This window comes from Dunckerocampus dactyliophorus, chromosome 6, assembly GCF_027744805.1.
Source record: "Dunckerocampus dactyliophorus isolate RoL2022-P2 chromosome 6, RoL_Ddac_1.1, whole genome shotgun sequence".
NCBI classification, from domain to species: domain Eukaryota; kingdom Metazoa; phylum Chordata; class Actinopteri; order Syngnathiformes; family Syngnathidae; genus Dunckerocampus; species Dunckerocampus dactyliophorus.
The window spans coordinates 6,573,312-6,597,957 of record NC_072824.1 but is presented as its reverse complement, the minus strand read 5'-3'; the positions used below and the strand labels follow the sequence as shown (position 1 = coordinate 6,597,957).

General features: G+C 44.2%; 2 protein-coding genes and 1 long non-coding RNA gene across 9 annotated transcripts in view; 1 reads left to right on the top strand and 2 right to left on the bottom strand.

The window, feature by feature from the left end:
- hyls1 (HYLS1 centriolar and ciliogenesis associated) overlaps positions 1 to 4,890 on the bottom strand; it is a 9,729-nt gene extending 4,839 nt beyond the window's left edge. Inside the window, exons 1-11 of one of the 6 annotated variants that reach the window (XM_054779362.1) lie at positions 4,462 to 4,890; positions 4,021 to 4,126; positions 2,533 to 2,643; positions 2,394 to 2,461; positions 2,155 to 2,306; positions 1,972 to 2,027; positions 715 to 863; positions 572 to 617; positions 360 to 414; positions 176 to 257; positions 62 to 88 (exon numbers count right to left, since the gene is read on the bottom strand). In XM_054779362.1, the coding sequence (XP_054635337.1) occupies positions 62 to 88; positions 176 to 257; positions 360 to 414; positions 572 to 617; positions 715 to 863; positions 1,972 to 2,027; positions 2,155 to 2,306; positions 2,394 to 2,461; positions 2,533 to 2,643; positions 4,021 to 4,120 (846 nt within the window). In that variant the 5' untranslated portion in view covers positions 4,121 to 4,126; positions 4,462 to 4,890. Of the gene's footprint in view, positions 1 to 61; positions 89 to 175; positions 281 to 359; positions 415 to 571; positions 618 to 714; positions 864 to 1,055; positions 2,028 to 2,154; positions 2,307 to 2,393; positions 2,462 to 2,532; positions 2,644 to 2,725; positions 2,791 to 4,020 lie in introns of those variants that run through there. The other 5 variants (XM_054779364.1, XM_054779361.1, XM_054779359.1 and 2 more) reach the window with 5 other exon arrangements.
- On the top strand, positions 2,446 to 24,646 carry col9a1a (collagen, type IX, alpha 1a). 2 transcript variants are annotated; one of them, XM_054779357.1, is made up of 32 exons: positions 2,450 to 5,844; positions 6,223 to 6,297; positions 6,935 to 6,973; positions 7,067 to 7,129; positions 15,691 to 15,744; positions 15,871 to 15,906; positions 15,991 to 16,014; positions 16,082 to 16,135; positions 16,244 to 16,297; positions 16,726 to 16,758; positions 16,831 to 16,887; positions 16,960 to 17,013; positions 17,086 to 17,139; positions 17,244 to 17,297; positions 17,367 to 17,420; positions 17,503 to 17,556; positions 17,638 to 17,691; positions 18,485 to 18,538; positions 18,625 to 18,678; positions 18,758 to 18,802; positions 18,880 to 18,933; positions 19,002 to 19,055; positions 19,136 to 19,189; positions 20,123 to 20,194; positions 20,525 to 20,560; positions 20,643 to 20,687; positions 20,768 to 20,800; positions 20,888 to 21,034; positions 21,292 to 21,346; positions 21,438 to 21,626; positions 23,784 to 23,861; positions 24,086 to 24,646. In XM_054779357.1, exons 1-32 carry the CDS (start codon positions 5,770 to 5,772, stop codon positions 24,289 to 24,291), a joined length of 2,064 nt encoding a protein of 687 aa, XP_054635332.1. In that variant the 5' UTR covers positions 2,450 to 5,769; the 3' UTR covers positions 24,292 to 24,646. The 2 variants fall into 2 exon arrangements, 1 of the variants encoding a protein (XP_054635332.1); XR_008570694.1 differs by lacking the exon at positions 24,086 to 24,646 and having other exon boundaries at positions 2,446 to 5,844; positions 21,443 to 21,626; positions 23,784 to 23,857.
- Positions 19,646 to 21,919, bottom strand: LOC129182817 (uncharacterized). The gene is made up of 3 exons (XR_008570695.1): positions 21,579 to 21,919; positions 20,249 to 20,325; positions 19,646 to 20,165 (listed from the first exon to the last, which is right to left on the bottom strand). It is a non-coding gene; the product is annotated as an uncharacterized LOC129182817 (long non-coding RNA).

Here is a 24,646-nt window from a genome sequence, read left to right as displayed (position 1 = left end):
AACAAGCGTGAGGTCTTTAAGCCTCCAGTGAGTGGTGATCTTCTTTGGAGGTGGTACTTACTGCTGGAGGCTGGTAGGCTAGTCGCTCCTGCAAGCACACAAACAAACACTGACATGTGCTGCCAAGAAGAATGTACACTCAGTAGGGTGTCAGAGGAAAAAAAGAAACTCCTACCCTTATTTCCCAGCGGAGTTGCTTGTGGTCATGCTCTCCAGGAAGCTTGAATGTGTCCCACAGCTGCTTGTACTGGAAGTACCTTCCAACATGTCACACACACACCTGAGCTGAGGTCTCTTCTCTGGAACCACCATCACAGCCACATTTCCATGGTTACACCACAAGTCAAAACAGGGCTCACCTGGCCACCGGGTCAGTCTTCTTGATGGTCTGCTGGGTCATGATGGGTCGGATGACTGAAACATGACAACACGGGTCCTCACAACTTTTACCATAACTATACCACACAATGTACTGAACTATACAACAAACCTTGTGATTGCAGCTCATCAATATGACTAAATCACTAAAGTGTACAAGTGACGTTTAATGCTTCTACTGTAGTGGACTTACAGGATTTGGGTTTGCTTGGGAGGTTGCTGTCACTTCTTGCTCGTGTCTGTGAGAGAAAGACTTTAAGGATCTTTTTCCACAAGCTCACAGTGAACATTTAATGAAATGTTTTTTTCAGTAGAAAGTGGAAGCCGGCCACCCACTGAGTGCGTGACGAAGGAGTCAAAGGCACTGAGGGCGCCGCCCTCCATGTCGGAGTCAAGCGTGTTGCCACTCTGGATGGTGATGTTGCGATGTGTTGATGGAGACAAAGTAAGGTCTGATAGATGCTCCTGGACGCTGCTAGAAAAATCTGTGGATCATCATCATACATTTACTGCACTCACACTCCCATGTGGCACTCGTTTCAACAAACATGTAATGCAAGGGAAACATGTAAGTGCTCCCCCTAGGGAGGAAAGGAGGTAATGCAGGCAGGTGCAGCAACATATCTTCTGAACTAAATGTTTGGCGCCGGGATGGAGTTGTGAAAGATGACATGTACCCTTGTGACGGAGGTTTCCTTCCCACTCGTATGTCCAATCAACTTTAGAGTCGATGAACATGATGTCCTTGTTGCTAGAAGACTCGTCTGGATCTTCACACTCGCTGGGCTTCCTACCATCTCCTTCTCTGGAACTAGCCCCACCCTCCTTTTCCTGCTGCTCCAATGGGAGCTCATCATGTGACCTCACTTTGCTCACACCTTCACTTCCTGTATCATGGCTCTCTTGTGGTTTCACGAGTCTCATCTTCTCATCTTCATGAGAGGCCAGAACCACACACTCTGATTCTTCGTCCTTCGATTGCACTGTCAGCTCTGTAGGTGCAGCCTCCATGTGGAAGCTGCCGAGCGAGCGATTGTCCTCTTCCTCGTCTTGATCGTCTCCTCCATCCTGGCCTTCTGGCCTGAAGGTACCGTAGCCAGACGTCATCAGGCTGGGTGCCGGACTGAAAGTGACGCTGCAGCTCTCATCGTACTCCCCATCGTCCTCTCTGCTGGTGTCTTCTTGTGTTTGGATCTCAGAAGCAGCAGCACGTTGTTCTTCATCAGTCCTTTGCTTGTCCTCTTCCTCCCCATCAGACCAAAAGGAGGAGTTGAGAGAACTGTCATCATGGCTGCTCTCCTGGTCCCACTCAGCCTTGTACATTCGGTACATGGTGGCCGCTGGCAGGGCAGCTCTGGAGGCGGACCACTTAAAACGCTAAGCTGATTAGCTGGGAAGCCTGTCAGCCATGATGGCGCCGCCCGCTGGCCAGTAGCAGCATTTCACATCTTTACAAGGTTACACTGTGACTTGAACACTTTCCCATTAGAAGGTGTACCTAATGAAGTGTCTAGTGAGTTGCAGCATACCACCAAGTGAATAATTCTATTCCCACTATTAAAAACTACCGAGAGAGAAAAACAAACATGCTACCAGAGTCTTGGCTGTAGATGGATTCATCACAGACCAGCGACTGTCCCCCCCGCTTCCTGGGAGTGGAACAAGAGAAGAAGAGTCCAACATTCAGTGACTCCAAATGTTGTTTGACTTTGGAGGTTTCACTGTTATTATTACTACTGCTATTATTTGAATTAGTACCGTCAATAAGGTGCTAACCTGAGGACTTTTCTCTTGATGAAGTGCCTCCCGTGGGTGTCGGGGATGAGTGTGTGACCAGCGGCATGTGAGGCTGGCGGCGCGTCCTCGTGGTCCATGTGCTCTCGTCCATCTGTCCATCTGTCGCCTTCATTGGCGCAACCACCGACAACCTGTGAGGAATATTGTCAATAAGGTAAAGGCATGCTTGATAGGACGTGCATATCCTGTAGCTGTGAGCAGTATTAAAAGGGTCTTACCTGTGTGTTGTGGTGCTCACTGTGGAGATAAAACCCCCCAGCAGAGGCTTCAAAGTCACGTGGGCTAACTGGAAGGACAACAGCATCGTGATGAGGCAACATCATCGCATGAACTACAGTCACTCTGCAAACATGTCACCTTTCTCTTTGATGAATGCCGGAGGTCTCGGTTCGTGTGCTTTGACGTTCATGTTGGAAGATGACCCAGAGGCGTTTGTCCGGCTGCCATTTTGAATCAGCAGTTCAAGGTCTGACAACACAGCTTTGATTGATTACTTACAAGCTATTTTTGCACTGAACTGTTCATTTTTTTCTTGATTCTAAATACTCACTGGAAACTTCACTAGGTACACCATCTATAGACTTTACATTGATCTGATCGGTCGATAACACGGGTCTACAAAATATGATTAAAGTGGCAGACACAAGAATGAAAACCATGCTTTTCAGCTAATTTGAGGGTACTGATTTAAAAAAATGACATTGACTTTGTCTTAGCGGGTCACATTTTTTTCAGAAATGTGAGAAATGTTAGTTTTTTACTGTTGCATGCTGAAATGCATAAATCAATGAGAAGCTGTGAAGACAAAAGCAGGTACCAAGTGATAGATATGGCAGAAATTAAGCACAGAGGAGGAAATAAAACTACTTAGATCATTTAATGGTTACAGCTCCCTTCTTTTAGGTCGTTGGGAGGGTTGAGCATCCGAAGAGTCACATATCAAACTCCAGCAGTTGTCTGCTATCATACTAACATCCCATTTTCCCACTCATACCTTTTTTCCATCACTTGTATGTCTTTGTGAAATCTTGCCTTGGGACAACTGCGCTAAAACTTTCAAGAGAAGTGACGCTCAACAAGATAGAATACCAGTCCTGCTTCTAGGGATATGAACCAGTGAAACAATGCAAATTGAACAGTTTCATCAAGAATCTGGCTTTCACAGTTGCAAATCTAGCCAACAGAAGGCAGATTAGAAACTGGTTTGCATTGCTTTTTGTGTATACTACATGGCACTTTAAGCTTTGTACGGGGAGTGAGTAAAATAGTACCATAAATGAAGGCTGATAAGAAAAAAAACGGACATCAGATTCGAAATCAGCGCCCCAAAATTAGCCAAGGGGAGATAATTTCTTCTTTGTTTCAAAAATGATGTCGACCAGTGTAGTTAGCATAAGCCTAACACGTCGACGGTGTGGAACGTCTTCAGAATGAATGATGTAAGGGCTAAGTATGGGAACCGTGGCGTGCAAGTTTATATTTTATATCGTCACGCTTCCTTGTATTCCGCCAATCACACGTCACTGTCGCATAACGTCACGGCTACGATGCCGTCACTGACCAGAGACGTGTCGAAAGAGCAACACGAAAAACACCTGCCACTGCAAACATTAGGCTCGCTGTTATAATACAATACCTATTTTCTTGGGGGTGAGCGGGTCGATCCAAGATAATTACCCTTAGTTTAATAATATGATTTGAAAGTCAAAATATGAGACGTTTGTTGGTATGACACGGTACAGTTGTACAAGCACACTACGTGACATAGTTAAATGAGCGCGCCGCTGGCAGTGTCAAAACCGGACAATACTATTTTTGTGTACACTTTTTAAGCACACCTCTTACCTTGCTTGAATTGTCTCAGTCTGTCTTCGGGAACGTTCGTGTAACCCAAGACGGCCAGTTGCTCCTTAATTTCCTCTTCTGAGAAGTCCAGCTTATCCATAGTTTCCTTTACTCCAAGGCGGGCAGGCAGAAATACTAAACAACAACCTTTATATGACGATATGATTCTAATCCACATAAAAATAATTTCTGAAAGATATGACTAGCTTGCCGATTCGATGCATTTCCACTTATTTGGGGTCAAACAAGTAAATAACGATTTATTTCCGCTGTTAGACAAACTCCACATAACAGTCGCATGTTTAAATGGCATATCCATGAACTAGTGAGCCATGTAGTAAAAAATAGATGAAAAGTTGTGTACTAAGGAAGCCAATCAAAGCTAACATTAGCCCCTAGCTTGTTGTTAGCCGACAGAATCGGCGTGTTTGTTTTCCTCACCGGAGCCCGACCACGTTCATTAAAGTCCACAAGACATGAACCAGTACGCCCGTGGAAGACGACTTAGCGTGTCGTATTGTTGTCTTTTTGCATTCTTGTTGTGTGTTGTTTTAAACGCGAAGGCCAGCACCAAAGAGACGACCGTCAACGAGCTTTTAAAAAAGACGCCGTGGAACTTCTTCTTACTCCACTTCCGGTAGCTGCGTTATCCCCCCCTAACGGCTGGAGGTCTTAGCAGCAGGCTGAGCCTTCAGATGGTAGTTGTTTTATGACCAACATTTGTTCACGTTGTTGTTCAACCACGTTGTTGTTCTTTGTGTTTCACGGAAACATCACAAGGAACAAGTTTTCAATTCCGTGATGGTTATTCGTCGCGTCTTTTGAAAATAAAATGCTAACATCCTTTCCGAGCTAGTGATGCTGGAAACACATGTCTTTCGAGTACTGGTGCTGGAAAGGAAATGATTAGCCATACATCGGATTCTTTCACTTGTGTGCACTGCTTGTCCTAGAAGTAAACAGTCATATCAGAAACTTAATTTAAAGTTTCAAAACAAATATCCGCTCTGAGCACAGAAGCAGTGGAAGTACCATGCTCTTAATGTAAGCAGTTTTGCGAGATAATGAAAAACTTTTGCGAGCTCTCACAGACGTTTTGTGAGATAACGCAAAACAGTTTGGCGAGATCTCGCAAATGTTCTTTTTTTTTACCCATCAATTTTTTTCTCCATGTCCCATTGGCGGCTGCGTATGTTCTAATTTGAACTGTAGTATGCAAATAAAGGTCTCGCCTCATAAATTAGTGGCTTTAAAGTCACTTCATTAAGAACACCTAATGAAGCCGATCACGAAGATGATGCCCTGCAACGCTGTTTTTTATTGTAGTTGTATGCATGCTATCACACTCCGAGCTGTTTGAGAAGGAAAGTCAATCTTTTTAAACTGTCATATTCCATCTGTTTTATTCACTGGTAGTTTATTAACGTTATTTGTTGTTGACTCCACTATGGTTTATTATTGTAATATTTTTAATAAACAGCATGTGTGCTAAAACATCCATTTAAGTTGTGTGGTCACATTCCAGCTATAAACTTTTTAGGATCCATGGAAGTTACTTTCCATCCTCCCCCTCGTCCTCCTCCATGTCGGCGTCTCATGAATAAACAGCACCTCCTCACATCCTCCTCCTCCGAGCAGGCTTTCATTCGGGGTGGGAGTGGGGGATCTGACAGGTGAACCATTAGCAAGTCCCGTGGCTAATCTGGGAAAAAGGGGACTCGTGGCGGCTTGGTCACTCCTGGGAAGACCATGGACCTGTCCAGGACGTGTGGGCAGTCTTTGCTGCTACTTTTACTGCAAGTTCTTCTGATTTGCTCGGCTCAGGTAATGTTGGAATGTTTCTCTGCAGCATCTCTGTGCTCCTTCACCATGTACAAGCCTGTTTTTACCATGTGAAATGATCTAAAAGCATCCTTGGTGATGATTTTTATACAAAGACCTTTTGTTCTGCTGGCAGTGGCATTGTTTCAGGGATAAATGTTAAGTCTCTAATGGTTTTAACATCTTGTGACCTCAACTTTGCAATTTTTTTACACAACTGAACGTCCAAATGTTGCAAATGTAACTTGTACACTGTTGACCATGGTGATGGCATCATCTGGTACCAACCACTAAGACCTCAGATCAGACAAACAATGAGAGCCTGTGTGTGTCACAGTCACACAATTTCACGAAGGAAAATGATTTATATTTCTTTTGCAGAGAGGCCCGGTCGGTCCCAGAGGCCCCCCAGGACCACCTGGAATAGCTGGTGTGCCCGGTGTGGATGGCATTGATGTGAGTGTGCATGGACTTGATGCTGCATGTTTACACCACATCAACAACATCGATTCAAAATGACTTGAAATTCAACCACAAGCCTCAAAGTGAAAGCAGCAATGTTACAAATGTATTGATTTGTCTGCTGGAACGTTGCCTGGCTAGTGTAAAAGCACAAAAAGCTGCTTGTAACAGCATGAAATCCTCTTAGTTTAAAACCCTCAAAACCTACTTTCCGCTCACTGCGCTGCAAGTTTATTCCTCCTCTTTTCACTGCTCATAAAATCTTTCCTTTTCTATGAACCAGGTAATAAGCTCATGATTTTTCCCAAAAGACAAATGTCGATTTGCTCAGCTTGTGTTTGAAATAAATACACTGACGACTACACCGCTGGTGAACACATCACAGCATATCATAGCACTACCCTGGGACCATACAAATATGCCCCCTAGTGGATGAGATGACATCAGCGCAACTTGATTGGCTGCTTTTTGTAGAAAAAGTCCTAATAATTAAATGTTCTGCAATAATAGAACAATAATAGGAAGAATAAACACACGTTAGCACTAATGCTAACACTTAGCGCGCAAACAATACAGTATTCCTTCAGGAGCAAGCAAAGCTAACAACATGACATGTTGATGGTGTGTTCAGGGCGACAGAGGAGAGGACTCCAAAGTGAACGGCGGACCAGTGAGTGACCTTTGACCCACATTCACCTGTAAATGAAACCACCCCTCTGTCCACCCGCCCACAGTGTTGGTAAGAAGTGATGAATTCTTTCAGGGTCCTGATGGACAAAACGGCAAAGACGGAGCTACTGGAGCTGCAGGACTTCCAGGAGCAGACGTAAGTGGACCCACACAGCAGTTTAAGATAAGATAAGAGTGTGTGGACCTAATATGTTCACCCCACTGCTTTCTATCATTAGCATCACACTGAATTTATGACATGTCATCAGTGGTGTGCAGTCAGGGCCTTCTCTGCTGGCCTAAACAGCTATCAGAACCACTGACCTACATTTACAACTGAAATTGTAGCATTTGTTTCATGAAATTATAATAATTATGCCTCCAGCATAAGTGCATGTCCATGTTACATACACGCTATGGGGCGATGGGGCTGTTTTTTTTGTTTTTTCTTTAACCAATCACATTCCAGATTCACTTCACAGGCCCAGCTAGCAGGCATATAGTAACGTCAGCATTTGTCAGTCCTCTGATTGGTTAGGGCTGGGTGATATATCGATATTTTTAAAATATCCATATTTCTTTTAAGCACGATATCAAAAACAAGCACATCGTTCATATAGATACAGACTGGATTTAATGCAGAGGCCTCATGTTTCAAGGTGGCGCCGCCCAAGCGGCAGCTAGTTACAGCAGCTCTGTATTTTCCGCTGTGTTTGTAGTGTTTAATAGTGCTTTATTCGTACTTTCTTATTGTTTTTTTGCGCCATACCGACCCCTTAAGCAAGTGTGCAGCTATGGATGTTCATCTTGTTATGTTTGCTTTGAGCCACGCACCCCATTGCATCCCCGCGGCAATACGGAGGAGGAGAGGCTGCACAGCGGGAGTGAACAGCAGAAAACACGGTATTAAGTTTGCTGTATAAAGACAGTATAAACCATATTTACCATCTGTCATCATGGGGAACATGAGATGGAATTTCTTACATTTTAATAGACTTTGCACGCATATTTGGCTTTGACTTTTGTCTAAACCCACTTTGTGGGAAAAAATATTGGAATATAGTATATCGTATATCGATATTCAACCTAAATATATCGGGATATGCGTTTTGGTTCATATCCAGCCCTATGATTGGTTGATGTCTGAAAGGCTATGTCTCGCTCTCAAAGTTACCAGTGCACGAGAACGCATCATCACATGAACAGCGCAGCGCTTAACTGATTCTGTTGTGATGGAAAGAAAGGAGGCAGACCCCGGCCTTGTTAATCATTCTGTGTGTGTTATATAAACAAGCAAGTGAGTTTATATATACACTCCTGATCAAAATTTTAAGTTCAGCTGAAAAATTTCAAGAATTCTCATTTCTCATTGCACTGCAATTCTCATTGCACTGTTGGATCTTAAAAGAAAAAACTACACTTTTTTGGAATTTTGCCCATCCACAATCCTTATGTGAGACATCTTTCTCTTTTCTGTACGCTCTAAAGATATAAAAACAGCTTAAAATAGGCAGCTAAGAAGGCACCTAAAAAAACTCCAAAAAGCAGCAACAATGCTTCATTTACATAATGTGACCTGCATATTGACCAAGCTACAGCAACACTGTTATTATTGTTCCTAACATTGTTATGCCAAGGAACTATGTTAACGGCATAGTGACACTTCGCCACTAGCTTCACCACACACTCGCCCGCAGCGCATCAGCACCGACCTCATAATACCCCAGGCCACTACTTAAAAGGTAAGGCTACATATTGGAGCTGTCGCCACTGCTGCTGTGTTTTTATTTTTGAGGTTGGAAAAGTTCATGCTAGGTGTAGGCGTTCGTTTCTACAGTATGTTGCTGTGTGAAATCAATGCGCCCAGGAAGCACGTTCCGCTAATGCTTAAAATGACCAAAATACAGAAAAATACTGTATTAGTTGTCATGAATGTGCCTGTTACTACATGGTTACAGCTTGTATATGAAACCATAAAACTTTGAGGTTTTTGGAGGTCTTTTAATAGTGGGCTTTTTAGGCAGAATCTGTGTATCTCATTGCGTGCATTAATTACCTGCCTCTTTTTAACTGTTTTTATGTCTTTAGAATGCACAGAAAAGAGAAAGACATGCTTTCATGTCTCACATAAGGATTGTGGATGATGGACAAAATTTTTAAAAAGTGTAAATAAAAAAAAAGTATGAGTAAACAATTTATTGCAAACAATCATTAAAGTGAAATTGGCTGTTCATCAGCTGATCAAAAGTTTAAGACCATGGCTAAAAAAAACCTCAACCCCCCTTAAAATTGAAATAAAATGTTGAAAAAAGGAGTCAATAATGAGTAGCTGCACCATTCTTGTTAATCAGCTGAAAAATGTGTTTGGGCGTGCTTGATGCCTTTGTTTCCAAGGGGCTAGTGGGAATGTTGCTCCAGGTGGTGAAGATGTCCATTTTGTAAACTTCCCTTTCCATCCATCCCTAAATGTTCTCAATTGGATTTAGATCAGGGGAACACGCAGGATGGCCCAAAAGAGTGATGTTATTCCTCTGGAAGAAGTCCTTTGTCAGGTGGGCATTGTGAACTGCAGCTGTTGAAAAAACCAGTCACTACCACACAGACGAGGGCCTTCAGTCATGAGGGATGCCCTCTGCAACATCTCCACATAGCCAGCTGCCGTTTGACGCCCCCGCACAACCTGAAGCGCCATTGTTCCATTGAAGGATCGTGATGGCGCCTCCTCCACTGTACTGTGTGGAAAACATCTCAGGTGGATCTCCTTGTCATGCCAGTAACGTTGGAAGCCATCAGGACCGTCAAGCTTACAATATTTCTCTCATCAGACAATAATTTTTTTTCCAACTTTCAACGTCCCATGTTTGGTGCTCTCGTGTAAATTCCAAAAGGGCAATTTTGTGGTGTTGGCGGAGACGAGGCCTTTGAAGACGTTTTTTCTTCTGAAAAGCCTTCGCTCGCAGATGCGAGTTATTGGACTGCACTGGGCACCAGTAACAACCTTCTCTTGGGCTGAGAATAGTCCTGTGTCTTGATGGACAGCCAATGGGATCCTGCTGCTCAGGGCCGGTGACATTTTTTGGGTCTACCACTTTACTTTTTGTTCCATAATCCCCAGGATCTTTGAAGAAGTTTCAAATAACTGTCTTACTGCATCCAACCTCAGCACCAATAGCACGCTGCGAGAGGCCTTGCTTATGCAGCTCAACAATCCCACCGCGCTCAAAGAGAGAAAGCTTTTTTGTCTTTGCCATCAAGAGATCATGACAGTGTGAATACCTGACACTAAATCACATTCAATCCACATTTTTGCCAAGATTTTTCCTTTTAAAGGCTGTGGTCTTAAACTTCAGCTGATGAACAACCTATTTGACTTTAATGCTTGTTTGCAGTAAATTGCTTACTCAAAACATTTTTTTGAATCAGGAGTGTACTGTATATATTCAGGCTGGGAAAGGCTCACTTTGCCACTTCCACTGGAAGTCTTCAAGACCGGTCCTTATAAATGAGTGATGTATTTTATGGTGGTTTTGGCCTGTTAGTCAATAAATATTGGTTCTGTTCTACTCCAGATGATGTTGCAGAGGTTTGGAGTTTAGTGTAGTTTAGAGACGATGTATTGTAGGACAAAGGGTAAACTTAACTGTGTTTCTTACTTTAGTAATAATGGTATTTATCCCCAGTTCTGGCATGCCACACATTGTTATGTTGCGTTTTGGTACATTATTGATGGGTTGTATCACTGTGACGTCATAGTGGTGGTATTAAGAGGTGGATCGGGTCGCTTAAGTCCCCACTGAAGGCCCAGGTACAAAATGCACCACCTGTATCAGTAGAGCCACGATGAACTATGACGTGTAATAATCGGACACGTCACACTATTCAATGATGGAAACATCTATATTTATACATCATCAACTTGCGACGACTAGGATGTTCCTGAACTAGTGACACCTAGTAGACATATCTACGACTAATATTACTACTGCTAGTGACTACTACAGGTGACTCCTAGTGGACATTACTAATTATATTTGCAAAATTTTGAAGATTTTTTCTTTTATTTAAATATGTCAGTTATAAAAAAAAATGACAGCATATGTTAAATGTTGAGAAAATCCATTTTGCTGTGAATTTTCATTATAAGCTTGTTTTAATCAAATTAAGAATCTCTGAGGGGTAACACTTTACAATAAGGTGCACAAAATTACAGTAGTTAATGAGGAATGAACCTACCTAATCCTAACCCTAACCACTACTCATTAGCTCTTCATTACTTCTTCATTAAATCGTCTAAATTTACGTGCCTTAGTCATTAGTTCCTCATTAGTTTTCCATAAGTTCATTAGTTCCTCAGTAACTAGTGTATTTTTGTGTGACCGGCTGAGGCTACCTACACACGCCATGCCAATGTAATGGATACCAGCCAGTGTGGCTGTGCAGTAGCACCCCCCCCCCCCCAGGAGTTAACAGGGCTTTTGGCTCCTCTGCTCGACTTAGCTCTTATTTAGCAGGGCTTTGTGGACGTGGGTTCGAGCCCATGCAAAACAGTTCATTCCCCCTGGAGGGACTTCTGCTTCAAGGGTTGCTATAGCAACCTCTGGTTAGACAGACCGCTACACTTTACGGTCTTCCTGTCAGAAACACACCTCTTTTTGTGTGAAACGGCAAGAGGCGGGAGGAAGAGAGAGGATGGGTTGGGGTGGGGATGTCTGGAGGGATGGGGGAGCAGAATGGAGCCAGTGTGCTTGGTACCGGCTGCTGTGGTTCTGTTACACGTCTGGACTTAAGAGACGAGGGGGGATTCTGCGAAGCCAGTTTGGCGGGTTAGCGAGGTGTGTTGAGTTGAAAGCTGGATTCGCCTGTTCAGCGATGGTAGCTCTCTTTTTTGCAGAGCTGCTGGAAATGTGAATTTCAAAGCAGCTGTATCACCATGGTAACTTAGGCTAAACTCATAACCTGGTCCCGACCAGGCTATGTCCAGACTTTCAGCTTAAAATCGGCTATGAAAGCACAGCTGTTTCACTGTGGAACTCATTCGGAGACCATTTAACTTTTTTTGGGGAACTTCAGTTTTGTTGAGCCACTTTTGCAGAATACTCCCGAGGACAGCTTGGACACATTATCTAGACACTTGCCTCCACCATATCACTCAAGAGGTTGTTCTTCTATGGACAGCAAACTAGCAGAGAGTGAACCAACAGCGCCTCTGCTGGTTGCAGCTAAGTAGTGCACTCCGTTTTGACTCCAATGCTTCGAGACAACACTCATCAACAATCCATCCATCCATTTTGCATGCCGCTTATCCATTTTACACAACTGGCTGGCGACCAGTCCATGGTGTACCCCGCCTGTCGCCCGAAGTCAGCTGGGATAGGCTCCAGCATACCCCCGCGACCCTCATGAGGAGAAGCGGCATAGAAAATGGATGGATGGATGAGTAACAATTTTTCGAACATTTATGAAGTCACAGCTGATCTTCTGACTAGTTTACTTACCTTTAAAAAAACATGGAATTTGCAAGTATCACTCAGTGTTTTTAATCCATCCTATTGGCCACATAGACAGACAGACAACACTGAAGATGTTATTCAAAACAAACCATTGACATGAGGCAAGGAAAAGTGTCTTTGATGTCAGCATCAGCAGCCATTCTACAATCTTTAAAATCCATAGTCCTGCCTCAATGTAGTACATAGAGCAGCGGTCATTTGCGGCCTGCCAAGTCAGATTTTGCAGCCTGCGACTTGACATCAAATATTACTGTGAATGCGGCCCGCGAGGTCTAAATTAAGCCAATGATACTCATAGGCTGCAAACATAAGCCACCACTGAACTAAGAGGGAATATGCCACATGCAGAAATGAACAGTGGGGTCACTAGACAGAACACTACCTACAATCACGGTGCACAACATGTAACCAGTAAGTAAACACACATAGGGCAACTACTAATATGGGGAATAATAAACAACTCTAAACACATAACTTCAGCAACTTTTTACAAACCAAGTATCAGAATACATGTTGAGAGTCAACATCACTCCCAAATAGCGTTGTGACAAAATACCTACATATTCAACTATCTCAATATTAAACTTTACTATGGGTTAGCGATACCTTTTGCAATGTATCCTTTCTTTAAATCATTATTATTATTCAAATATAGCCACTATAAACTTCGAACAGTTCCTGAGTCGAGTCACCATTTTACGTGTCACCAGAACAGCAGAAAATTGGGTGGACGTCACAGAAGAAGAAGATAAACAAAAGTCGCTTAATCGTGAAGTTAAATGGAAAGATACGCCAGCATAGTTAAAAGCGAGTCAAAAGTGTGGACAAGACAACGCTGGATAATGAATTTACAGTATGGAAGAAGTGTCTGATGAAAAGTGTTTGCCCCCTTACTGCCCCCTTTTTTTGCTTGTTTGTCACACTTAAATTGTTTCAGATCATCAAACAAATGTAGATATTAGTCAATGACAACACAACTGAACACAAAATGCACTTTTTAAATGAAACTGTTTATTATTAAGCAAGAAAACAATCCACACCTACATGGCCCTGGTGAAACAGTGACTGCCTCCCTGTTAGAACCTAAATGCACTGAGATTAAAAGGTTATAAAGCCATTTCTAAAGCTTTGGGACTGCAGCGAACCACAGTAAGAGCCATTACCCACAAATGGCAAAAACATGGAACAGACAGACAGATTTATTCATCTCCAAGAAAAATTCTGAAGTACTAAACCTTTCCAGGAGTGGCCTGCCAACCAAAATGACCCCATAAGCGCAGCGATAACTCATCCAAGAGGTCACAAAATCATCCAAAAAACTGCAGGCTTCACTTGCCTCAGTTAAGGTCGGTGTTCATGACTCCACCATAAGAAAGACACTGGGCAAAAACGGCCTGCAGGGCAGAGTTCCAAGACAAAAAACACTGCTGAACAAAAACATTAAGGCTTGTCTCCATTTTCCCAGAAAACATGTTAATGATCCCCAAGACCTTTGGGAAAATACTCTGTAGTCTGACGAGACAAAAGATGAACTTTTTGGAAGGTGTGTGTCCCATTACATCTGACGTAAAAGAAACTCCGCATTTCAGAAAAAGAACATCATACCAACAGTAAAATATGGTGGTGGTAGTCTAATGGTCTGGGGCTGTTTTGCTGCTTCAGGACCTGGAAGACTTGTAGTGATAAATGGAACCATGAATTCTGCTGCTTACCAAAAAATCCTGAAGGAGAATGTCCGGCCATCTGTTGGTGATCAATTCCTCCACAGCGCTGTAAGAGAATCACTGCAAGTTATCACAAACGCTTGATTGCAGTTGTTGCTGCTAAGGGGGGCCCAACCACTTATTAGGTTTAGGGGGAAATCATTTTTCCACACAGGACCATGTAGGTTTGGATTTTTTTCTCCCTTAATAATAAAAAGTTTCATTTAAAAAGTGTATGTTGTGTTCAATTGTGTTGTCATTGACTAATATTTAAATTTGTTTGATGATCTCAAACATTTAAGTGTGACAAACATGCAAAAAAAAAGGAATCAGGAAGGGGGCAAACACTTTTTCACACCACTGTATTTTTGTTGCTTCTACTTTATAGCGTTGATGTACTTGAGATACATGAGATGTTGTGTTTCCTGAATGAGTTTAAAACAGCTTTACTGTCAGATACCTGAACCAAAATCCCGTTTACACTTATGTTGCACTAAAAAGTCTCACGCTTTTTGCAGCATTGCTGCTTACATTCTGGTTAAAATATGCTTCAAAATTCCACCCATTTTCTATACTCTTATTGGGTCATCGAGATATTATCATTATCGTGAGCCATGTATCGCTGATTGTATCGTGAGGTACCCTGAGATTCCGAGCCCTACTCCCAATACTTGATGAGGCCCAGCCTCACCCAGACTCTACCTCCAGTGGCCCCCAGGTAAACTGAGTTTGAGACCCTTGACATAGAGCAAGCTGTTGTGTCATATGATCAATGAGGGGCCAAGTATATCGTGTCACCTCATCAAAACCACACCCTTTCTAGCCCCGCCTCTAACATGACAGGATTCTGATCAGTCCGCTGATTGTTTTGACCAATCACATGACTTGTGAGTTTACAGACCTGTCAGTCTAGTATTTCCCACAGTGCCGCAATCTATTGGTGGTGGGAAGACATAATTAAATAATTGTCAAATTTGCATAATTCTGCATGACACATTTGCACAAATTGGGTAGAAAACATGAAAACAAGTCCAGTAAGAGGTACAAATGAACTACAAATTGTTCTGGCTTCTTTTTGTCATTTAAAAATTGCCAGTGAGGGGTTGGAGATGTGTGTGTGTGTTGTGGAGGGTGGAGGGTTGCACTGCAGCACTTGCTGCTCGTTAATTGAGAGTCAGGGAGCCACCTTTTTGCAAAAGAGGGGTCTGATTACTTGGTAGCAACAAAGTGTAGCTACATCCCTCCTGCTATATCTTCTCATTCTCTGGCAGACCAGGTGTGTTATAATGCGTTTATGAGCGAGAGCGAACAGGGAGCGTCACATCTATTTGTGAAACACGGTCATCTTTACGGGCCTAATCATTGACAGGTCTTCTTAAGCGCTGCTATTGCGAGGGGCTACAGAGTGTGTGTCACCAGCCATCATTACATTGTTTCATCACCGGGCGTCTCTGCTGTGGTCAGACAAGGACAATAAATGACAGAATGAATCCTTCATGTTTCAGGGACCTGTGGGACCTCCTGGAGATCCAGGTCCAGCAGGTGTGAAAGGACCAAAAGTGAGTGGATTAATATAAAAACGAGTGAGGTTTTTGTTTTGTCTCATCAGACGTCAATGAAGTGTCTTGTGTGCTAGTCGAGATGCTCGCACTTTTTAAATGATCCATCTGTGGTCCTATCTTCAGGGGGATCCTGGACCACGAGGCCCGGCTGGGGAGCCAGTAAGTACACGTTGATTTGTTGTTTGATTTTTGGACTGTGATGTCATGCTTCCTGCTCACTGAAGGATGCTTTGTCTCCGGCAGGGCGTCGGGCAGAATGGCCTGGATGTGAGTCTGCATGATCCTCGGAGCAGGACGACTCTTAATGCTTCTCACGCTTGGTTTTGGTTCATAGGGCATCCCGGGAACAGATGGACTGCCAGGAGAAATGGGAAAAGCTGGTCCCCCTGTGAGTACACGCTATATTGTCTCACTGTCTCAGGTGGATCCTAAAAGTACGAAGTGTCTTTCATAGACCCTCACAATACAAATAATAAAAGTTGTGTGTCGGTTGCAGGGAGCCAGAGGCAAGAGGGGTCCAGTGGGGGCTCCTGGTGTTGTTGGACCTCGGGTAAATATTGTTTGTTGGATTATTTGTTGGCCGGAATGTTCCCGTGTAGATTATCAGCCATCCAGGTCATGGTGATCCACAAAGGTTAAACCTAGGCAACTGGACTCTACGGACATCTCTCCTCCAAAGATTTTCTCATTCCATGGGAAGAGTGACCACTAACAAGTTGTTTTGCCACCAGGCAGGCAAACGACCTCTTGGTACGCAGGACATTTGTTCCCTAGCCATGCCGGCAACAATAGCAACAACCCTATAGTGACCACCCCGAGGGTCATAAATAGGAAAACTCCACACAAATTTAGAACAGAAGAAGCCTTTTGGACGAAAAGGTGAAACGTCAAACAAGAAGAGTCCAGTTGCCTTGATTCAACCTTTGCAGACGGAATGTTCAGCAAGGGAATAAATGATGTTGAATAAATGTCTTCCAGGGTCCTCCTGGCGTCTATCAAGGTGAAGAATTGGTAAGTTCTTTAACTTAACTTAGCTTAGTTTAGTAGCTGAAAAGACTCAAGTTGTCTTATTGTGGTTTTTAGTGTCCTAGCGCCTGTCCCGCTGGCCTGTCAGGCCACTCTGGCCTCCCCGGCATGAAAGTACGTCTTTAAAGATGAGAACATAAGACATTTCCTGTGTCAGAACCTTGAACTAACCACATCTGCCTGCAGGGTCACAAAGGACTGAAGGGTGAATCTGGCGAGCCTGGAAGACAAGGACATAAGGTAACGTCCTCCTCCTGAGACGTCTTCAGTTGTTCTCCGAGCACTAAGATTTTTGTTGTTGTTTCCTCTCAGGGCGAGGAGGGCGAGCAGGGTTTGCAGGGGGATGTTGGATCTCAAGGACTTCCAGTAAAATATCTCACCAGCTTTGACAGCTTTGGCCACACGTATGAGATGCTAACATGCTAACATGGGACATGTGTGTTTCTTTCCTCCCCGCTGAGTGATTCCAGGGCCCAGGTGGACCTAAAGGCCTCGCAGGAATAACAGGCTCCAAAGGTGAAAGGGTAAGAAGATGTCCCATGAAAAAAAAATGTCTTTGATCCGACCTGAGACTAAAAGACGTATCCAAACAGGGACCACGAGGGAAACTCGGTGACGCGGGCCCTCAGGGCGCCCAGGGAGCTCCAGTGAGTTCCTGCGTTTCTGTCAAGTTTTTGTTCAGTTTTGCCTAGTGACGTTCCCACAACACGTTCTTGCTTCATTGTCCAGGGGGACGTCGGCCAGAGAGGAGCCATTGGAGAAAGCGGGCCCAGGGGGACGCAGGTGAGAGCTTTGTGTCCTGTTCTCATAAAACATCTGGAAGCTTGTTGTTGCTGCTTCAATGGTGTCTTTGTGACTTGGCAGGGTGAGCAAGGTCCTTCTGGGATCAGAGGGGTACCAGGACCAAAGGGAGAAGCTGTGAGAACCTTACACACACACACACACACAAACACCATCTCGTCAGTTCTTTTGCTGACCTACACCTTCTTGTCCCTGTTCCTGTCACATTCTGATCCCCACTGTCATCTGGTGGTCTGCAGACAAGAACATTGATCATCTCTAAATTTGTCATGTTCTTCTTCCTGATCAGACCATCTCCCTGCATCGTGTCTGCCCTGTTCCTGACCTATGCCTCCTTGTTCCTGTCTCATTCTGATCCCCATTGACATCTAGTGGTCTTAAGACAAGAACGTTGACCATCTCTAAATTTGTCATGTTCTTCTTCCTGATCAGATCATCTCGCTGCACCTTGTCTGCCTCATTCCTGACCCATACCTCCTTATTCCTCCTTAGTCCTGTCACATTCTGATTCCCGCTGACATGTAGAGGCCTAAAGATAAGAACGTTGACCATCTCTAAGCTTGTCATGTTCTTCTTGATCACACCATCTCCCTGCATCCTCTCTGCCCTGTTCCGGACCTATACCTCGTTGTTCCTGTCACATTCTGATCCTTGTTTCATACGCTTGTTTCCACTGAGAACATCTTGTACTCTAAAGACAAAAGCTTTGATAATCTCTGAACGTGTCGTGTTCTTCTTCCTGACCAGACCATCTCTCTGCATCCTGACTCCACCCATCAGCTCACTGAGGGCTGTTGCTGTCACATTCTGATGCATGTTTCATTCGCATTATGTTTCCACTGACAACTTCTTGTGGTCTACAGAAAAGAATGGTGACCATCGCTAAACTTGTTCTTCATCTTGTCCACAGGGCCTTCCTGGTCCAGATGGTCGGGAAGGAATACCTGGACTGCCAGGGTCAAAGGTATTGTTGAACTTGAAGGACAAAGAGTATGGTGAGACAACTAAAGATACATAGAAACCTTGATGGCTTGTGTTCCTGTGGTCCAGGGTCTTCCTGGGAAGAATGGTGCTCCTGGTGATGCTGGACTTCAAGGTCTTCCCGTAAGTCTGACCTTTGACTCCTGACAACCCCTAATTGATGTTCAAACATTGACCTTCGCTGTTTTTTTCTAACATGTAGGGCGTTCCAGGCGCTTACGGCCAAAAAGGGGTTAGCGGTCCAAAGGTACCAAAGCACACCATCAGCAATACACTTAGCAGCACATTTGGCTAACGTCGGCTTCCTGTTGCCCTGGTTACCAGGGGATCTCAGGTGATCCAGGAGTCGCAGGACTGATGGGCTCGCCTGGAAAGCAAGTACGTTTGTGGCAAGTTTGGGAAGGTTTGTTCATGAAGAACATGCGCATGATGATCTTTGTTGTCAGGGTGAGCGCGGAGACCAGGGCGAGGTCGGCCCTGTTGGACCAAGAGGAGGACCAGTAAGTAACACCTCGCTCTTCATGTGTCCCCTGTCTGCCCAGTCATTAAAAAGAGCTTCACCACTGTTGTTTCGTCGCAGGGTGAACGAGGATCAAGAGGACATGACGGACCACCAGGGTCACCAGGAGGCAGGGTGAGACCTGACTAAGTTGCTTAATTAGAACCCTTATTGTGAAAGAAAGAAGATAAAGCTCATGTATGTAAGGGACATGTTAGTTCCATAGTGAGGTGAAAAACTGGTTGCCATGTGGGGCTAGCATGGCTAATGCTAACATGCTAGCATTCCACAGCTTGGACATTTAGCCCAAACTGAACTACTTCTACCAACTACAGGCATTCAGTACCGAGTGCAAGTAGAAAAACAGTCAATGTTTGCTAGGAAAGACAACAATTGGCATAAAGCAATCCTAGAACACGCTAACATGATTTCATTTATCAATCTTAGATATCAGCAGCTAATGACTAGTATGTCTATCACAAGCTAAATAAGGCTAACTTTGGCTATTAATTGCTAGCAAGTGGCTAACACTCAGCAACGTGACATGGTTAGCAGATGCTAATAGCGTTTTAACAGTTCTTACGTAGCAAAAATTGAGATCTGTCAAATATGGACACATTTAATGAAGGAAGCATTTGCCAGAAGATTAGGACAAGCTTTAAATGACCTTTTTAGGAATGAGGAGATGTTGAGAGAGGTTCTTCTTCTTTCCTGAGCGTATTATTGAAGAGAGGTGGATCCAGTCAAATAAAGCTGATACGGTGAGCTAAAAGTGTTTTCTTAGTACAACCGTGAAAGGCCTCTCTTGTTCCACGAGGACTCAGCAAGATTCAGGACAGGAAAAGACGCTGAGAAGCCTGAAAGAGTTCTCTGTTCCCAGGAATGCTTGAAAGCAATAAGCCCAAAAAACACCCCAAAATCGGACGGCTGAGCACTGGAGGGATGGCAGGGGTTGGGGGGGTGGGGGTCGTCTCCACATAGGTGCATTAAATGTGGTCAGGTTAGCGTGCTTGGCGGTGCGATCCATGCAACAGTGGAGCTAGTGTTTGAATGTTTATGTTTTGACAGGGAAGCAAAGGCAACATGGGCCTTCCAGGACTTCCGGGACCTGCTGGATATCGAGGACAGAAGGGTGACAGGGTAAGAAACCTTACCAGGATTGAGGAGAACATTTGGCAAAGTGTATCAAATTACTTTAGAAGCTCACTACTTTCCACTAATCCTCTCCCAAAGATGGTGACTCCTTCCACAAACATGGTCGACATCCTGAGCTATAAACAAAAACACATCAAAGTTTGCATTTGGTGCATTAACAGTTTTTGGCATTCATAAAAGCACCTGATCAAAAAGCTGTTTCATGTTACCCTGATCATTAATTTGGTACACGATGCAACAATGAAGTGTCATTAAGTGACAACAGTACGATGGTTTTGTTGTCGCATCAAATAAAGTGACTGCTCTTCTTCACAGGGTGCAGTCGGTCTGGACGGTCCAAAAGGTGACCAGGTGTGTGCTTTTTGACAAAATGTTCCATAAAAATCTTGAAGGCGCTCTTGGAGGGCTAACAAACATGTGTGGTCCACTTCAGGGAGGCTCAGGTGCTGAGGGAACACCAGGAGGGCGAGGAGAACTGGTGAGGGACTAGACTACTTGGAACACACATAAGCGGTTTTGTTGTGGACCTGCTTGTCATCTTGTTGGCGTCTCTTGCAGGGCGATCAAGGAGAACCAGGAGAGAAAGGATCAGTACGTTTTGGCCGAAAACAGCCTCTATACCAGAAGACATTAGCACTTTTTTGCTAATGCTAACAATAACAGTCATTCTGCTTGTAGACCGGACCACCAGGAGAGACCGGCAACAAAGGACCAGAGGGGGGCAGAGGGCAGCAGGGCAAGGAAGGCAAGCCGGGCCAGCCGGGACCGCGAGGCATGCAGGGTGACATGGGGGTGCCTGGCCTACCAGGGGGACAGGGACCACCGGTGAGATGATGGTGATATCACTACATTCAGGACTAGTCTAGTGGTCTGGCCAGATGAAGTTCTACAGACCTATGCTATGCGATGTGAATGTGAAGATGAGAGACTTGAGGACACAGCCTTGTGGGACGCCACATGTCAAACACAACATGAAGTCAGTTTAGACGAGAATGACACATCAGCAGCGATGCAGTCTGTTTATAAAAGTCTTGTCGTCTTTTTAAATCAATAACCAAGTGGTTCTGCTTGTGTCGACGCAGGGAAAATCACCAAGCGACACGCACATCAAACAAGTGTGCATGAGGGTCATGCAAGGTGAGTGCTTTTTCATCAAAGTGCTTCTGTTTCATCCTGAGACCCGTTTCACTCTCGTCCAAAGTCCAATCAAACGTGCTTCTTGTCACAGAGCAGCTGGCCCAGCTGGCAGCCAGTCTGAGCAGACCCGAGTCTGGCATCGCTGGGCTCCCCGGACCCCCTGGCCCACCTGGACCTCCCGGTCCTACCGGTGAGAACGGTTTCCCTGGACACACGGGATCACGAGGATTACCTGGTCTGAAGGGGCCGCCTGGGCTGCTCGGCCGTAAAGGACCTAAAGGTGGGATACAGAAGGTTGATGTAAATGAAATCAATACAGTCGTCCCTCACTCTTATTGCGGTTTTTCAAAAATGAATTCATTAACAAATGCTCGCTGTTTTAGGGCACCATGATTTCCGTGTTAACGTAATCGCGGAATTGGCCAATAAAAATGGAATTTACGGAATCTCTCAGAAAGTGAAATAATGTGAATGAAATGCTATCGTGAGAATAAGGAATGTCCATGTGGGGAAGTATTTCCCCGGCGGACTGCTCAATCGTGGCAGAATCTCACCACAAACAGTAACCCGCCCCCTCCCGAACTAAACATGTCGAAAATGCCGCGAAAAAACTTTGGAACTCCTCTCTTACGGAGCGTGAATGGAAGCTAGCCGGGTTAGCTTAGTTTAGCAGAGCATCCTCGTGCGGCCGCGTGCGCACGTTGTGTTTTACCGCTTTAATATAAGAGCGTTTTCCAATGCCCACTAACGACGTGAAGGAGTTCAAAAGACAAGAGGCACGTTTATTCTTGCACCCAGCTCACCTTAGCCGTCAAGACACATTCTCAACACACAACACACTTCCGGCTTTCAAAATAAGAGCACTGTTTGCCACATATTTTCTAATTGCGTAAACAAAGTAAGGGTCTCATAAAAGTATCTTAATTTAATCACGCGATTGGAATTACGTCGGTGACCGCATCTTCCTTAACCACAAGCAAAGGCAATACAGTTTGTTGAAGACTTTGTCGCAATGTGTGCAGAGGCTGACATCCCGTTAAAAAAGTTAGCCAAGCTACATCCATTTCTCAATAACTGGGCAGAATTGGCCGATGATGTATTTCATAAATACATGTAAGGATTTTTGCATTGAATTAATTGAATTAATTGAAATTAATTTTATTCACTCACCCAAAAAGCACAAACACTATGCTGGTAAAATACTGTATAAGTGGAAGAGGTAAAAAATTTAAACGGAAAAAAACAGAATTTGGGTAAAAAATAAAATGGATTTTATTGGGCCCTAGTGTTTCATGGTGGAATACGACCTATTATTAGTAAAAAAAAAAATACCAAAAAAAAGCATGTTGAAGCAAATTGTACTTCTACTAATTCTTGGCCTACGTTAAGCATTTTCAAGCATAAAATGGCTGAATGAACTAAAATACAAATACAAGGCAGTAAAAGCATTCTAATTGTGAATAGTAGTAGTAGTAGTAGTATTCTACTAGGTGTCAGTAATTGTTCGGTGAGACAGGCACTAAACTTGTCACTAAGGTTCCCTAGGGAAGACATTTACCGTGACACTGGTCGAGCAGGGGTTTATTTACATTGTATTTACGCCACTCTCAACATCCACGCCGCATGTGATTACCATCTATTTGCACAAAGGACATTTCCATCAAGTCTTGTGTATTTACAAGCTACGGGGCAGCAGTGGCTCAGGAGTTAGAGCAGGTCGTCCTGAAACCGGAAGATCCTCGTTCCCTCCACCCAGTCACTGTCATCGTGTTGCTGGTGGGACCTTGCCTCCGGCGCTGCCCAGTGCTGCATGGATGCGAATGAAAGTTTGGTGGTCGTCAGAGAGGCCATAGTTTCCGTCAGACTACCCCAGGGCAGCTGTGCCTCCAGATGTAGATTACCAGCGCCAGTGTGTGACCGAGTGAACGAATGAATAATGGGTGCCTTTAAAAAGCTCTATGTAAAATCTAATCTATTATTAAATGGCTTATTTACTCCTATTTTCTTTACTATATTGAATAATACGAGTGTAAAGTCATTTAAAGTTGTGATTACAATTCATTGACGTATTGTAATGGCGGAAGTACGCTGTCCAGAGAATGTGAGTCTTATGTTATTTGATTTATGGCTAACATTTTCTCTGATTATATATACTATATTGGGTAATACACAGTTTGAATGTTATTTCATGTCTTAAGGGTTCTAATCATGTTAAAAACCGTAAAATACAAAAAAGTTTTGTATGCCATAACTACGAAAATATTCCATTTATTAATACTGAACCATGGAAATTCACTTACCTTCAACTAATTAACCGCGATCAACGAAGGAAGACTGTAATGCAGATTTATTACTTTAACAGACATGAAGACAATATATACATTTACCAGCAGGGGGCAGTAAAATGGCTTTTTTTTTCTCCTTTGATTGTTCACAGGTGATCAAGGTGACAGAGGGGACAGAGGACCCACTGCCAGAGGGCTCAAAGGAGCTCCAGGTGCTCCTGGTCTGCCAGGTAAATGACCACTTTAATAAATGGCATGAAGTGTTAAGTCAACATAAGTGGCAGAGGAGGGAGCATCCTGTTCTCAGGAAGAAGTGTATTCTATCTGATGGCCAGCAGGGGGCAACGACACTGCACTGATCTCATTTGCCAGCTTAAAGCTCACGCTTTGTAATTTCTGTGTGTGTGTGTGTGTGTGTGTGTGTGTGTGTGTGTGTGTGTGTGTGCGGTACTAGGCCAGCCAGGCAGGGCGGCGTACGGCTCAGACGGTCGTGACGGAGAGCGGGGGCCTCGCGGCACTCCCGGCATTCCCGGCGTTCCCGGCCCTCCGGGGCCTGCAGGGCTAAACAGCTACTGTGAGCCGTCGCAGTGCGTCCTCCCCATGGTGGCGTCGGCGGTTTCAGCCAAAGACTCCGGCATGAAGGGTCCCAGTGAGATGTGAGAGGTCCCGGATAAAAGTGGATCAGAACTGAGAGGAGTCCAAGCAGATCCCATGAGTCGTGTTCTGTGTTCCTGCCTGGTGGGGACATGAAGGAGGGCAGCAGACCTTCATCAAAGGACAACTACACAATCATGTCCATCTCAACCAGTCAGGTTCCTCTGTATGTTGATGTAAATGTGTCAATACACTCAATTTACTGCTGGATGACTGTTTTGTCCAAATGTTTTCTGATTGGATGTTTATAGGCCGGGGACGCGGGTTCTTTTGGAACCTCACTGGTGCTTTTATGTGAACTATTTATTCTAGCAAGGTTCCACACGTGTACAGAGGAGGAAATAAAACACATTTTGATACA